General features: G+C 34.2%; 1 protein-coding gene across 1 annotated transcript in view; it reads right to left on the bottom strand.

The window, feature by feature from the left end:
• Positions 1–16,922, bottom strand: part of LOC136039918 (glutamate-rich WD repeat-containing protein 1-like) — a 71,743-nt gene that overhangs the window by 11,700 nt on the left and 43,121 nt on the right. The window contains exons 6-8 of the mRNA XM_065723908.1: positions 16,516–16,687; positions 5,959–6,127; positions 3,446–3,613 (exon numbers count right to left, since the gene is read on the bottom strand). Of these exons, the coding sequence (XP_065579980.1) occupies positions 3,446–3,613; positions 5,959–6,127; positions 16,516–16,687 (509 nt within the window). The remainder of the gene's footprint in view (positions 1–3,445; positions 3,614–5,958; positions 6,128–16,515; positions 16,688–16,922) is intronic.

Below are 16,922 nucleotides of genomic sequence, written 5' to 3'. Positions count from 1 at the left end.
CTTTTCAGGTTCTTTTTGAGCCCCGAAAGGAGAAAAAAGTTGAGTCTTAGGTAAGAAAGATTCTCTAGCTGGAAATAACTGTCTGTAGAACTTGATTAATATTCATTTCTTTTCTAGGTTTTATTTTTGAGCCACCGCTGGAAGAAAATGTTGAATGTAAGGTAAGCAAGATTAGCTGTTTAAAAAAAGGTGTTTTTTGTATTTGATTAATTTTCTTTTCTTTTCTAGGCTTTTTTTGAGCCACCGCTGGAAGAAAATGTTGAATGTAAGGTAAGCAAGATTAGCTGTTTAACAAAAAGTGTTTTTTGCACTTGATTAATTTTCTTTTCTTTTCTAGGTTTTTTTTTTTCGAGCCACCGCTGGAAGAAAATGTTGAATGTAAGGTAAGCAAGATTGGCTGTTTAAAAAAAAAGTGCTTTTTGTACTTGATTAATTTTCTTTTCTGTTCTAGGTTTTTTTTTTGAGCCATCGCTGGAAGAAAATTTTGAATGTAAGGTAAGCAAGATTAGCTATTTAAAAAAAGTGTTTTTTGTAGTTGATTAATTTGCTTTTCTTTTCTAGGTTTTTTTTGAGCCACCGTTGGAAGAAAATGTTTAAAAAAAGTGTTTTTTGTACTTGATTAATTTTCTTTTCTTTTCGAGGTTTTTTTTGAGCCACCGCTGGAAGAAAATGTTGAATGTAAGGTAAGCAAGATTAGCTGTTTAAAAAAAAGTGCTTTTTGTACTTGATTAATTTTTTTTCTTTTCTAGGTTTTTTTTTTGAGCCACCGCTGGAAGAAAATGTTGAATGCAAGGTAAGCAAGATTACTTGTTTTTTTGTACTTGATTAATTTTCTTTTCTTTTCTAGGTTATTTTTTTTTAGCCACCGCTGGAAGAAAATGTTGAATGTAAGGTAAGCAAGATTAGCTGTTTAAAAAAAAGTGTTTTTGTACTTCGATTAATTTTCTAAGGTAAGCAAGATTAGCAATTTAAAAGAAAGTGTTTTTTGTACTTGGTTAATTTTCTTTTCTTTTCTTTTCTAGTTTTTATTTTTGAGCCACCGCTGGAAGAAAATGTTGAATAAAAGGTAAGCAAGATTAGCTGTTTAAAAAAAGTGTTTTTTGTGCTTGATTAATTTTCTTTTCTTTTCTAGGTTTTTTTGAGCCACTGGACGAGAAAGTTGAATATCAAGTAAGCAAGATTTCCCGTTTAAAAATAAGTGACTTTAGTATTTCATTAATTTCCTTTTCTTTTTAAAGTTATCTTTTGAGCCACCACTGGAATCTATTTTTTGGAATCTATCTTTTGAGCCACCACGTGTTGAATCTAAGGTAAGTACGATTAGCTATTTAAAAAATTAGTGTCTTTAGAACTTGATTAATTTCCTTTTCTTTTATAGGTCCTTTTTGAACCACCATTAGAGGAAAAGGTTGAATCTAAGGGAAGTAAGATTAGGTATCTAAAAAATAAATGCCTTTGGAACTTGATTATTTCTCTTTTCTTTTCGAGGTTCTTTTTGAGCCACCATTAAAGGAAAAAAGTTGAATCTAAGGTAAACATGTTTTTGTATTTCAAAATAAGTGTCTTTAGAACCTGATTAATTTTCTTTTCTTTTTCAGGTTCTTCTTGAGCCACCATAGGAGGGAAAAGTTGAATGTAAAGTAGAAAAGATTTTTTTTGTGCAGAAATAAGTGTCTGTAGTGCTTGATGAATTTTCTTTTCTTTTCTAGTTTTTTTTTGTGTGTGCCACAACTGGAAAAAAAAATGTTGAATCTAAGATAAGTAAGATAAGCAGTTTAACAATAAGTTTCTTTAGTACTTGAATACTTTTCTCCTTTTTCTAGATTCTTTTTTGCGCAACCGCTGGAAGAAAATGCTGAATCTAAGGTAAGTAAGATTAGCTGTTAAAAAAAAATGTCTTTTGTACTTGATTAATTTTCTTTTCTTTTCTTGGTTCTTTTTTGAGCCACTGGAAGAGAAAGTTGAATCTCAGGTAAGATTTTCCCTCTAAAAATAAACGTCTTTAGTATTTCATTAATTTTCTTTTCTTTTCAAGGTTCTTTTTTGAGCCACCACTGGAAGAAAATGTTGAATCCAAGACAAGATTAGCTAATTAAAAATCAGTGTCTGTAGAACTTGATTAATTTTCTTTTCTTTTCTAGGTACTTTATGAGCCACCATTAGAGGAAAAAGTTGAATCTATGATAAGTAAGCTTTGATATTTAAAAATAAGTGTCTTTAGTAAATGATTAATTTTCTTTCTTTTCAGGTTCTTTTAGAGCCCCCTCAGGAAGGAAAAGTTGAATCTCAGGTAAGAAAGATTTTCCATCTAGAAGTAAGTGTCTGTAGTTTTTGGTTGATTTTCTTTTCTTTTCTTTTCTAGGTTCTTTTTGAGCCACTGGAGGAGGAAGTTGAACCTCAAGATTACCAATTTAAAATAATTTTCTTTATATTTCATTGATTTTTGTTTCTTTTATAGGTTCTTTTTGAGCAGTCAGTGGAGGAAAAAGTTGATTCTAAGGTGATTAGTTTTGCTATTTAAAAAGCACAGTCTTTAGTATTTCATTAATTTTCTTTCCTTTTCTAGGTTCGTTTTTAAGTAAAATTTGGAGAAAAATTGAATCTTAGGTAAGTATGTTTTGCTATTTAAAAACAAAATAAAGTTACATTTAAACAACCGATAATTATTTAAAGATATAAAAAACAACTGTAGAACATTAAGGAACAATTTTTGCCCCCTAAGACCCCCAGCCGGTCTCAGCAAGACGTATGATTTTCATGGCCCAAAGAATGATATCTCATAGTTTCAAGCTAATTTGACCCCCCTATGATCAGACATACCCCCATTTTTGATTGTAAAATCAAGTGTAAATAATGGACAGTCTACATAATCTACTGCCATTATACCGCGGGCTGTTGTGATCATGTCCTCCATGAAAGTGTATTTGCTATAAAATAATTGTTCAATAGATCTTTACAATTTTTCAAGCTTGAATATGATTCTTAGACAATTGTCATAAAAATATTGAAGTTTAAAATTAAGATACCAAAATGATGAGGAAGCCTCCCTCTTATTAAAGAGAGCCTAATTCAAACAGTTCATGGCAAAAAAATCCGCGCAAAGAGTAAGCCTTGTCAAAGGACAACAAAAAGCTTAAAAAATGTTTTGGTTATTTGAAAGAAAGAGGCACGCTATAGATTACATTTATAAAATTCCAAATTGGATTCGGTTATATTAGCATAGTCTACAGAGCTTCAAGGCAACTTTAACGTCCACTGTAGATTTGTAATCTAAAATATGATTACCTTCAGTAATTAGCATGGATTTTGATCAGTTTTAATAAGATCAGCTAATGCTTCTCCCAGAGAGTTGACATTCACTATAAGGTATAAGGTCAAATTTATTAAAGCCCACTACTCTTGACTTTTTTTATGTCTTTAGACAGCAACGTTTCCACCAAGTTACCTTTAAATCTTCCTCTCGAGATTCGTCGTCTTTTTCTACGGATAAGTCCCATAAGGCGACTTGGTCATCTTCTCCCGTTGAAGCAAAGACGGTGCCATCAGTAGGATGCCACTCAACAGAAGTGATTGGGGCGGTATGGTGTTTGAATGTCGCTACAGGTTTCTTCGTCTATAATATTGACAAAATAAAATATTAATGACGTTGACAGAAGACACTTACATAACGAAATTGACACACAAGAATATAGAAAGTAAAGTTTTATTGAAAAAACACAAGTAAAAAAGAAAAAAAAATACCCAAAGCAACGACTCTCAGAAAGAATATGACCAAAGTGAAAAAAAAAAAACTTTTTTCAAGTGTTTCACGGTAGTGATTAGCAAGTAAAGAGCAAACCTTCCAAAAGAACCAAAACTGAAAAACAAAATCCGCAGTGAAAAAGTAAAATCCGCAGAATCCGCAGTGAAAAAGTAAGAGCTAGTTAAAACTAGCTTACGTCTATATCGCCAGTAATTTGGGGATGGTATTGCGTGTAAGATGGAAAAACCAGCCAGAAACAATGACAGATGAAGGCTGTACAGAACTCCCAAGGAAATAACTGGCATTAAGTTACATATTACTGGTCACTTAATCACTCTAAAGGGATGGTGATGCCCGATGCAGAAGGAAAACTTGAGTGGTGGTATGGTTACTTGAAAGATCTGCTAAATCTAAATGCAGGAGGCAAGCAACGAAAACGACACTGCCACCAGCAGCAGAAAAACCCCCCACATGAAATCGACATGGCAACACCTTCAGCTTCATAGATACTGCTGAACAACACAATACTGCTAAAAAACAGAAAAGCCAAGATGGCAAAAATAAGATGGTTTCTCCCCTAAATTCTTCTCAAAAGATTTGATGTACAAAAGGATGAGCAAACACGAGAAAACGAGTGAATTTTGAAGAGGAGAGGGTGCACAAATCAGATCTTTACTCTTTGTCTTACTGCCCAACAGTAATAACAATGCGGCCTCCCCATGATTAACATTTTTTGGGATTTTAGTTGCTGCTTTCAGCTCTGTAACCCTCGAAAACCTTTGGCAAATGATAGCAGAGGATGGTGCGCTGGTTGGATTCGTGAAGCTACTGAAGGTCTACTATAAGCATTGTGACTATAATAGTGGTGAGTGATGAAACTAGCCCGTTGACATGGAAAGTGGTGCAAAGCAGGCACATTTATTGTCCGCTGTTTTGTTGAACTACTGTATAGATTATATTCTAGAAAGAACACCCCCAAGTTTTGACGGTATCTTTACTGGTTAGGGCATCTGCGTGTCTGACCTGGATTTCACGAATAACATGTCGCTCTTTCTGCTTATCTGCTTACTGCCCAAGTAATACTAAACAAATTAGCATATTCTTCTCAGCTGCTGGGTATGAAGATCCCAACAGTCAGAATTAAAGTCATGAGTCTAATTGTAGAGAAGGATTACAAGCTTGTACTTTACAGACAAAGTATGATAGCTTAACTTAACTTGGATCACTGATAAATTTTGGCAAGGGGAGTGACCTTGACATAGGGAATAGATTCAAAAAATTCAGAGCCATTTTCTCACAGCTCTGAACCGACTGTGGAGCCAGCGGGAAATCAGCATGAATATTAAGGTTTGTATATACAAAGCGGCTGTAGGGTCCGTTCTTTCTCTGCAGTCGAGATTCGGCCATTGAAGGCGTCTCATCTTCACGACAGAAAGTTTTCGATCACTGCTGGTCATGAAAATCTCTGAGGGTAAGATACTTCGCTGTAACAACGGTGATCCACACCGCTGTAACACTGAGCTCACAACAAGGATGATCAAACAGTGAAGAATGTGTCCGCTTGACCATGTTCTAAGAAGACTCAATGACTGGGTCATTATGCATGTGCTTTTAACTGATCCCTTGCGAGATTGACGCAGGCAACCTGCACAGGCAACCTGCAGTCAAATGAAAAATGGCCAGAAACAATCTCGAGCCCACTGGAGATTTCGAAAGTTCGGCGAGAGATGGGATAGCTGTTGGCTCCGTTTTACAGAAAAGCTGATACAAAATCTCAACAGATGGAAGTTAATGATATGGATTCTTCTTGATGCTGTGGGAGGCGTTCAAGTATTACCCCTCAACAAGCCCGAGGAATTTTTTTCGGTCAATTTAATTTTAATTTATATTTAATTTGTTATTGAAAAACGCTTATTGTTATGCTGAGTCATGAGATGTGATGTTTTATATATGCTCGGTTGTTTGCGTTTAATTCAGTAACCAGTTTCATCCCAATTTCTTGATTCTTAAAAAAATTATTTCGTTAGATTTATTCAATTATATTTAAAACCAATTCTCGCTGTCATTGATTTCTCAGCATAGCCTTATTAGCAATGCTGTGCCCTTATAAGCTTAGCTTTTGTTGTGTAAAAATTATTGTACGACAGTACAACGACTGCATTGTTTTGATTTTGAACAGGTGTTGAATGCAACATGTTTATCTTAGAAATACGTACCTGAAATTGCCTTAGGTCCCACACACAAAGTTTTGCGTCGTCCCCTCCAGATACAATAAAAGGCTCATTTCTATTCCAATGAATAACATTTACGTCACTTGTATGTGCGTTGTTGCAAGTCAACATACAGGCCTTTGACGGATCCACTCTGGCATCCCATATTCGGATACTGAAAATCAAAATAGAACGTAACTATAGCGAACCAGGTGATCTTCCTTATTACCCAGCCGTTAGGTCCACAATTCTCGGCAAAAGTTAGAATGCAAGTTGGCTCTCTAAATTTAAGCCCCGCTAAAAAAAAATGTTCTTTCCAGACATTTCAGAGCAGAATCATATGTTTCTGGGTAAGGGGGTAGGGTGAGCTCAATTATATAGTAAACTGACGAAGCTAATAAATAAAGTTATTTCAATGATATTGTATTTTCAATGGAAATAGAAATAATGGCCATTTCAACAACTGAATGATTCATTTCAAGTGGTAAGTAGCAAAATATGACTAAACTCATCATTTACTAGGCAATCAAGACCACGAATAAGGCTTCCCGGCTCAACAGCGTTGTCTGTTAGATAAAGGCCGGTTTATTAACAATTGTCTTCTTCTTCTTCTTCAAAAAAAAAAAAAAAATTGTATTGCTTAATCTTGGACCCTTCATGTGCATCACCAATTTAATACTTATATTTTTATTGTTTAGGTTTATGTTGAATTTTATTGCTAAAATTATAAAAAAGATGTTTTCTTATATATAACTAACAGAATTTATTTCATCAGCGATCAGATGCCTTAAACATGTTCAACAGAAAGATTGGATAGAATAAGATATTATCCAATTTATTGTTCAGACTTTTGCAACTTACAGGATTACCTTTGAAAACTTGAGAAAACCACTTCCCCCCACCCGTAAAACCGATATCGGTAATGCCGATAAATCAAACATACAACTTTGTAACTTTTCAGCTTAATTAGGAGAGTAACACACGGCAGAAGTTTAACGGTGTCTATAGCAATAAAAGAAAGCGTAGGAAACAGAAAAAGGGAGGAAAATTCACAGCGAGTGAAGCTGGGAAAAAATACAGGTGTTGTGGCGAGGATCTCCGTTCAGTCGTCATCAGAGAAATAGGGATAAAAATAATGACTGAAATCCGAGAAAAAAAAAGGAAAAAACAAACTTAAGAGCTGCATTCCAATATAAACAGCAAAGAGGGGACTGAGTAAAGATCAAAAATATTGAATAAAAATCAAGCTCTTATTAGATAATTTGTCAGAATTATCGTTAAACTGTGAAACAAATGAAATACAGGGGTCACTGTTAAAATGATGTAATAAAATGAAAAAAAGAAAAAATAAGAGCGTTGCGAACAGACTAAGAAAAGTTTCCCTAGTATCATTGCCTGAGGCAAAATGGTTAATTTAAGAGAAAAAAGCCTTTTATGTCTATTTAAGTTATCATGCACGGAATAATTGCACCTTGACAATATTATCTAGCAGCTATATTTATTTAAAAAGTATATATCAAATAGACATGTTTCAGTTTAGAAAAAAAAAATGTTCAAATGAAAGGAAACACCAACAGTAAAATCAAAAGATAGCAGAAATTATTCTGTATTTAGAGGGGCTGTTGTCCCATTCAACGCCATCTACTCATTATTATACAACTTGGGATATTCGATTCTCAAGATATTTTCTTTTTTCTTTTTTTTTTATTACGTTATTCTTGTAATAGAGCATTCGGTCTTGAAGCATTAAAAAAAACCCAATAACATTAAACTTTTGCACATGGGATTTAGGGAGGCTGGAGGCAAGGAGGCAGCAGTCATGTCATTCAGGGATCCTTTGGAGATAGCAGAAGCACTGTTTATTAGCGTTCCTAATATAAAAAAACATGAGTTCGTTGCGAGTTACAGGTACAAATACACATACACACGTTAATGCTGCTTTTACTTTTATTTTAAAAAAATAAATTTTTTTTTACGTAATTTATATTCGTTGTCTAATTCATATTTAAGGTATTTCAAGAGTTTACCTCTAGAAACACAATTTCTCAGTATTTTAAGACTCTCACCGGAATAAATGTTTAGAATTTCGATGTCACATTGTGTTTTGGAAGAGGTGGCTCCGGGCCAAACAGGCAGGTAAGTGGACTTGTTACTCTCCAATAGCCTCCAACTCATAAAAAAGGTACTACAGTTCTCTCCTAGTATTCTGCCACTGGTGGTTAGACTCGACAAACCATTTACATTTATTTTTAGAAGCCATAATACCCATAAATCCTCCTATATAAATATATTAATTCTCAATTAAAATGTTACAAGATGCTAACTTTTCTCCAATATTTTATCAATTAGCAATTAAACCTAGTTTACGAGATATAAATGAAACACGGAAAGTCCACGGGATCCAGAAACTATTTTAGATAAAATTTCTGTGCTACCCATATTCCAATAAGGTATAGTTTCATTACTTTTCCAATGCAATCCACTGATCGACTTTTTCATTTGAAAATTCAGTCCTTTCAGGTCGTTGTCTGTTATTCTACTGAGAGATCCTTGGGGTAATTTCCCCGAAATGTCTTTTTCAAAACCTTAGATACTCTTCACCAAAATATCCAAAGATCTCGAATGCAAACACGCATTAATATATTTTCAAGAAAACTAGTCTATGATTTATTCATTTCCTCAGGGGCTGCACTGGTCAGGCTAACACTTCTAAGACATCGGTCTTTTTTTTATATATTTCAAATTTTCTGATTAGAAAGGCTACCTTAACATTTGACAAGATTCCACCTACCGTTTCATGAAAACCGCTATGTTTTTTAATTGCTATTATAGAGAAGCAGATACAGTCAACTTGTCCCAGAAAGCTTTCCGAAAAAATATTAGCGGCTGTCTCACCCTTTGTACTATTTCTACATCTTATGTGCACAAACTTTAAAAATAATTGAATAAAAAAAACAGGTTTTTTTCACCACAAAGTAATGAGCAACATTAAAACTAAAAACAAACAGAAATTATTCTGTATTTGGGGGGGGGGGCAACCTCTCCTCAAATCTCGCTCTTTACGCTAAATTTTTTGGTATTTTGAAAAAAATTTCTATTATAATTAAACAGTCCTTGTGTTTCACGTGTCGTTCTTAAACGACTGGGACAAAAAGTCAGACTTTAGCGTAAAAAGCGAAATATTGAGAATGGGGCTGCCCCATCGTATACGGAATACTTTCTGTTCGTTTTAATCTTGGTCATTGCTTTCATTGAAAAAACTCTTTTTTTAATTTTTGATTGTTTTTTAAATAATACCGGGAAATCCGCCCGGTATAAATTATTTTTAGTAATTTATGCTGAAAGTTACCTGTTGTATCAGTAACGTTCATCATTCGGTTCTATAAAGGTCGTTCTATACACCATATCTTGTCTATTACAAGCTTTTTTAGTTTGGGTGGCCAAACTATTCAGAATTGATTGAGTAATCTTGTCATAACTTGTATAGATTTGCTAAGAGACCCGAATAAATGAAAGGAAACTAAAATCTGACACCTACTTTCCCAGAAATCTCAGAAAAAAACATTTAACTTCTCCAGTTTTGTGCGGGTGATAAGTATATTCATACTTAATGAAACTTATATCTTTAGAAAGCATAAATTTTGTTTTTTGATTGAACATAGCAGCCTTTTCTTTCTGAAGTTCAGGAAAGGGCAGTCCCTAAAAATATTCTAGTATACCTCCTGGAAAAACATTGTAAATCATCTCAAAAAAAGTTTCATTGAATAATTTGATAGCTTTGAAAGTTTCCTATTGAGCTAGCTGCTTGAATTGAAATCTTTTCAGACAGGATGCGAATTATTAATACTTTACGTACATTGATTAGACACCATTTTGCTTAACAATGAGAAAGAGATCATAGGTTCTCTTAGTTTTAAAGTAGCCTTTCGTTAGCTTTTCGAACTGTTTGCACAACTAAGATTTCATATCAATTTATATCGAAATTGCTTCGGAAACCTCCTATGGTGCTGAGAAAATTTGCTAATGGGTCCTTTGTCTTTGAAACTGTCAGCCGAGGCTGAGACTCGCAAAATTAAATTTTTAGTATCGAATGTCCTTAAGTCACTTTTCGAGGCGGCTATTTAATTTGTGGCCAGAGATTATTGGTATTGCTAATCCTTAAAAGTGCCTGAAAGGGTCCTGACAGCTAGAATTAATTTAATTTTTTTCACTGAGTTAAATATCCGAAGTTGCAACAGAATTTTGAAGTAATTATTAGCATAAAGTTCGTAACTGTTTTAACTTGACAATGAAAAAGTTGGCTTTTTAACCGTCCCCTCTATTATCATATTCATTAATGAAACTTTCAAAGCTCCCCTTTAAACTTCATTTCTTAATGCCTAAAAGGAAAGAACGTCACTAACATTTTAATTTTCTTAGTGGAGAGAGGAAATGAAAGACAAACAGGAACAGCCTTTTATTCAAGAACTCAAAAGAAAAAATACTGTAAAACGAAAGTGCGACGCTGGAAATTTCATCTAGGACAAAGACATTAGTGTAGGTAACTTTTAAAGTAACAATTTCACGGAGAAACTATTATTCAAGAAAGCATTTTACCCTAGATTTTATGCCTCTTTCTCCTAGATTTAGAAAAATATTTTTTTTGTACTTTGACCAAAAAATGCCTCTTTTTTGGTATTTTCATTGTCTAAAAAAAATCGAAAAAAAAAAAAAAAAAAAATCAAATGGCACAAATAAAGTGATTCGTGACAATTCCCTATGTTTCTATAGTTCCGAAAAACTAGGACTTTACTGAAAATTAAGGTAGCTTGAGTTTTTAGAAAATACTTTTTTTTTACAAAAGTTTATTAATTTCTTGTCCGATCAAAGATCTGTCTTTTGTTTTCTGTAGGCTACTAGAGGACTTTTCTCTTTGCAAGAGGTACCTAGCTCCCCTCTTACTTTTTTTTAGAGCTTCTTGTAGCTGCATTCTATCCAATTTAAGACGAACAATTTCTTCTTTCATCCTCTGTTGTGCAGTCGTGGAATTTCTTAGTGAATTTTCTGATTTTATTTTTCGTTTTTCAACATTTAATACCCCTGAACAGATTTCTGAGGACTTTGTCCAGTTGCATCTTCTTCTTTCCTTGTCTGATTCCTCACTTTCATGTCTCATATGGCTTTGGGGTTCAGTTAATTATCTTCTGTGTCCTGAAATGTTCCATAAACTGCGAAGCAATAATTTTTGTTCAACTCAAGATTCAACTTAGCTCTTTACTTCCATCAGAAAAATAGTATTTATAATTTTTTTTTTCGTTTTTTAAATACACCCAATAACCCTTATAAAAATGTGCGGTTTTGTCACATAAAAAGTCCAGGGATATATTATCATCGGTATTTTTAAGGACGTCCGTCACCAAAAATTTCATTTTGCGACTCTTAGTGCCGGCTGACAGTCTCAAAGATAAAGGGCCCATTAGCAACTTTTTTCAACACAAAGGGGAGCTTCCGAAGCAATTCTGGTATAAACTGATAGGGATTTTTAGATGTGTCAACAGTTCGAAATGCTAGTTTAAAACAGAGGAAACCTTTAGTCTTACTAATTGTTAAGCAAAACGCTGTCTAATCAATGTACGTACAGCATAAAAAATGTGTATCCCGTATTCGCAGAGATTTCAATCAAGGCAGTTACCACAACATAAAAACTCAAAGCTGACAAATTATTCAATGAGACTTCGTTTGAGTTGATTTTTAATGTTTTCCAAGGAGGTATAAATAAAATTTTTAGGGACTTGCCCAATCCTGAACTTTACAAAGAAAATTCTGGTCTGTCCAATTAAAAAAATAAAAAAAAAAATAAATTTACGCTTTCAAATGATGTAAGTTTCATTAAATATGGATATCTCTATCTTTGGCTCAAAACCGGAGAACTTAAATTATTTTTCTAAGATTTCCGGGAAAGAAGGCGCCAAGTTTTAGTTTTCCATCGTTTATTTAGATCTCTTATCTAAGCTATGTAAGTTATGGCAAAACTGCCTAATTAATACTGACCAGTTTGGCCACACAAACCAAAAAAGCTTGTAATGGACGAGATAGGGTGATTCTTTTAGGTGTCGAACGACCTTAAGGAATTGTCGATAAAAGTTAAATTACTTATTTTTGCACGAACTATACCAAGATTTTAGGGAACAGAAGGACCTTAAGACTTTTAAACTCTTAAATAAAGTGAATAATATCTTACTCTATCTAAGCTTTGTGTTGAATATTTTGAAGGCATCCAGTTGTCAACGCCAGTTGTCAACGAAATAAATTATGCTAACTATATATATGAGAAAATAACTTGATAACAATTCTAAGTATTAAATTGGTAATCCAAATGAAGGGTCAAAGATTAAGCAGTACTAATCATTTTTGAAGAAGACTGTTGTTAATAAACCTGCCTCTTATCTAACGGACAACGCTGTTGTTTCAGAAGGCCTTATTCATGATTAATTCATGGTTAATATTTATTCACTTAAACTTTCTATCTAGGGCAGGTGGGGGAAGCAGGAGGGGTTCCCAATATAAAGACATCCAATCCCCCATTAGCTAAACCACCTCTGCTTTTAAGGCAATACAATTTCATCTTGCCTGATTTTACTAAAAATAACGATTTCAATGTCCGTCAATCTATCTCAGTCTTGGAAACACAACCACTTCCAAAATTCTATTTAGAATGAAAGGAAAATTCGAAATCATATTAGGTAAAGCGTTAAGAAATGAAATTAAAAACGATAACAAGGACGTTGATATGTAGATTTAGTTAAAAAAATGACAGGATTACAAAGAGGAATCCCCTCATTCATATTCGAATGAGACAAGAACCAGTCAAAAAGAAAATGAAAAGTTAGACATTTTGAAGTAAAACGGTTAATTTTTACTATGCCTTAGTTATTTCGCTAAAATGAGCAATTGAAATTTAATATTATTTCGGGTTCACTTTTTTTTGCAGCACTCAAGAAGGCAGTGGTCCCAATTGGGGGGGGGGAGGTTTAGAAATAAAAGATTCTTTTTTTGGAAGGGGGGGGGGGATTTTCAGTATCTTCATCGAAAAAAGGAATAAAACTACCCTCTAGATTTCGAAATTCCTTTTGCTCCCCCCTTCCCCACACTTTCGTGAATTGAAGCCACTGCAAGCAGGGGTTTCAGAACTAACGTTTATGTTAAGGCGTCTTAGAGCTAAACATAAGGTATGCGTGGATTAGGTCGAAATGCGGTTAACACCATAAAAAAACAACGGAGAAACATGACGAAGATGTTATATTAGATGTTCGTAAAGACCGAGGTATCGACGAGAGGACGAACTTCCTCATATACGTTATATGAGGGCTTTCGTCCCCTCGTCAATGCTTCGCTCTTAACGCTAAAGTTTGAATTTTGTTCCAACTCTTCAAGAATGACCCCCAAATCAAAAAGGCCGTTTAATTAGAATAAATAGCTCTTTTGAAATTACTAAAAAACACTTTAGCGTAAACAGTGAGGTATTGACGAGGGGACGAGCCCCCTCATAGACGTATTAATTTCTGTTTATTTTCAGTTTTAATGTTACTACTTACTTTCAGCTGGAAAACTTGTTTTTTTTTTAATTTAATTTCAGATCGTTTTTTAAATAATGCTGGGATATCCAGCGCCCCCTTCATAGAAATTATATTCCCCCATGAAAAATTCCTCAATAGAAAGATGCACTCATGTGACCCGATCCCCCTTCTCCCCCCACCAGAAAAATACCCCTGAAAACGATCTGTAAACTTACCAATAACAAATACTATATGTAAACAATGGGCGAGGTTCATAAATCGCAGCCCTTCCCCCGGAGACTGTGGGAGATTAAGTCGTCCTCAAAGACATAGTTATTAAATATATCGACTATGCTGAACAAAATAGCTATCTCAAAAATCTTAATCCGATAATTTTGGGGAAAAATGAGCGTGGGATGGGGCCTATTTGCCCTCCAGTTTTTTTGTCACTTAAAAATAGCACTAGAACTTTCAATTTCCGTTCGAATGAACCCTCTCGTAAAATTCTAGGACCACTGGGTCGATATGATCACCCCTGAAAAAAACAAACAAAAAAAACAAACAAACAAGTATCACGCATCCGTGAGCCTTCTTCTGGCCAAAAATACAAAATTCCGTTTTTTAGAGTTTCGGTTACTATTGAGCCGGGTCGCTCCTAACTTCAGTTCATTACCGCAAACTGTTTGATTACTTAAGTGCTCATTAATAAGAATGCTGTCTATATCTACGTGCAGCTTAAAATAAGACTTGGGTGACATCCTTACCATAAACGAATGATTCAAACCAATGACTATACCCGTGCAGAGTATTCCACTATCTAATCTACAAAATAAAGCAAATAGAGTATTTCACAAATACAGCTACAAAATAGCACAAAGGAACAGACAAAGAAATCAAACGATATGCAGTCTCTTTGTTCGGTTCAACATCCTTAGCATCCTAATTGAAAATTTTAAACAAAAAAGAATGAAGATCGGCCTGTTCACCCCAACTCCTTTAAAAATTAAATGCGCCTGACGAACTCCTGGAATTATGTATTTGAACAGAATCTTAGTGGTTAATCTATTCCACTGTTTTTACCCCCCCCCCCGCACACACACAAAAATACATATATCTATATGTAAAATCGAATGTATGTCAGTGTGTCTATCCTGTATACATTACTATGCTGTTCATCCGATCGCCGAAAAGCTATAAAAAGTTGTTGATTACACTGTTGGATAGATTGTAGGTATAAATACCCCCTCACCCAAGGCTTCTTAATACTTTTTGCTCTCAGTGAAATTAGAGACCCCTGAAGGTAAATGCTTGGTAGTTCCTTCCGATCACATTTTTCACATTTTCTGGATATTCAATTAACAAGTTAGTTAGTCATGAATTCTGTTATCTAAAATACTTCCGAATTGTAATACTTCCTTTTCAATAAATTGTCTTAATTTGGTATTCAACCTTCTTTTGTTAATACTTTTATAGTTAAAAATATTATCACTAATTTACATATATGGAATTAAAGTTGAGGGGGGGGGATTTTTAATATTAAAACAACTTGACTTGCATACCATTTTCCGAGTCTTTGCATGTGTAATCAAAATAAACTGATTAGGTAATTTCTATAAATGTAGGATAAATTACCTTTTTTTTCTAGTCTGGGATTATCTCTATTATGGAAAGCATGACGTCTGAAAATAAAAATCGATGTTTGTATTTATTGATTCAATGCATTTTTGCGTTTTTCATTCATGGACTCAACTCACCAATGAAGGGATATTGTCGGAGGGGGGGGGGAGCAATTTCAAATATTTTTAGATCTAAAATAAGGTCGTTATTAGTAGGCGTGAGAAAATTTTCATCGGAGGGGGAGTTTTTCGCAGGGAAAATTATCCTTGAATTTCTTTTTCTTTAAGATCCCAGACGCACACGACGGGTAAGCTAGTCCTCGGTAACATTAAGCTGCAAAGCTCTGAGAACCCGGCCACTTCCCCCATGTCTACCGCTCATTCCCCTAAAGGCTAAATTAACAAGATTAAATTCTTGACTCTCACTCATAAGCTGACTTTCAAGGTAGGTCGAAAGACAACATCATTCCCTTCCGGACCATCTGTAGATAACAGATAATAATGACGGCAGCTAAGGGCACATTCACGACCTGATGAAGTAAAAAGTAAAAAGAACCAAGGTGACCTGGACTTAGGTATCAATCGCTAAGTAAATTTTTTTCGGAATTTTACGTGTGTTTCCTCATATGCTTGGACGTGGAGAATGCATTAAAGCTTGTTGTTTGGACGGACGTATGAAATCAACTTTCAAAAACGGTATATAGCGTTGAATGGCCAAAAATGTTTTCAGATTTGATAATTTTCCTCACTTTCGGGATTTTTCTACGGAACATCAGAGATTAAGAATCAATCAAGTCCTTAAAGTAAAAATCTCAAACAATTAAAACTAGATCAATACATCTCTCAACCGGTTCATATTTTTGCAGTTTGTTAGCAAGAACACATTAGAAGAAATTAATTCTATAAAAAAAAACTATTCAATTTATGACAAACAAATATAAATTACGAGAGAAAGAGAGAACAGAAAGCTAAGTTTCTTAGGTTCTTAAAATGTTTTTAGGGTGTAGGTGACAGTCAATTTGTTCCTTTGCCTTTGTTCCTGATGCCTTTTTTCCTTCTTTTTTTGAAAACAATATCTCAAAGGAAGACGTTCTTGACTTGAGAATTATTTACAACTAGCTCTAAGTTAGAACAAAATTTCTATTTTTCAAATTTCCATACGCATAAATCATAAAAGAATGTAATTCAATGAAGAAGCCGGAAACAAGGAAGCAAAATCATTTATTTTGTTTCTTTGGCTGCTACTTAAGCTAATATTTATACATACATGATGTAAATGATAACACTGCAAATACTGGAAGTGGTATCCTGGGTGTGAGTTTTAAACTGCAAGTTTTACAAAATTCATGAAAGTGCCTATTGTCTAGGACTCATCTTATCTAACGTAATGCAAATGAAACAATTCTATTTACCTTTTATCTATCGAACATGAGGCGAAGACATTTGCTTCGTTTGGAGACCATTGAATGTCTTCTACGGACCCAGAATGGCCTAAATAAGGCCTTTGTTCAACATGCCAAAGGCCAGCCTCCTGTGGTTTCCATACATGGATATTATTTCTGCAATCTCCGGTTGCGAGTACCCCTAAAAAAAAAAACAAAAAAAAAAAAAAAAAACAATAGATACAAACCTTTTATACGCCAAACAGACAAAGTACAAAAAAGAAGCAACTGAAAAAAAAACACATATTGGTTTTAACTCAAATGCACTAAAACTTTTTGAACTTTTACGTGCAACATGAAAGACAACAGAACATGAGAAAACGTTTAGAGCACAGACTAAGGATTGATGACGCAATTAGGTCATCAAGACGTGTTTC

The sequence above is a fragment of the Artemia franciscana genome, chromosome 20 (genome assembly GCF_032884065.1).
Source record: "Artemia franciscana chromosome 20, ASM3288406v1, whole genome shotgun sequence".
Taxonomy (NCBI): Eukaryota; Metazoa; Arthropoda; class Branchiopoda; order Anostraca; family Artemiidae; genus Artemia; species Artemia franciscana.
Note: the sequence above shows the minus strand (reverse complement) of the source record. Positions and strands in the feature narration are given on the sequence as shown.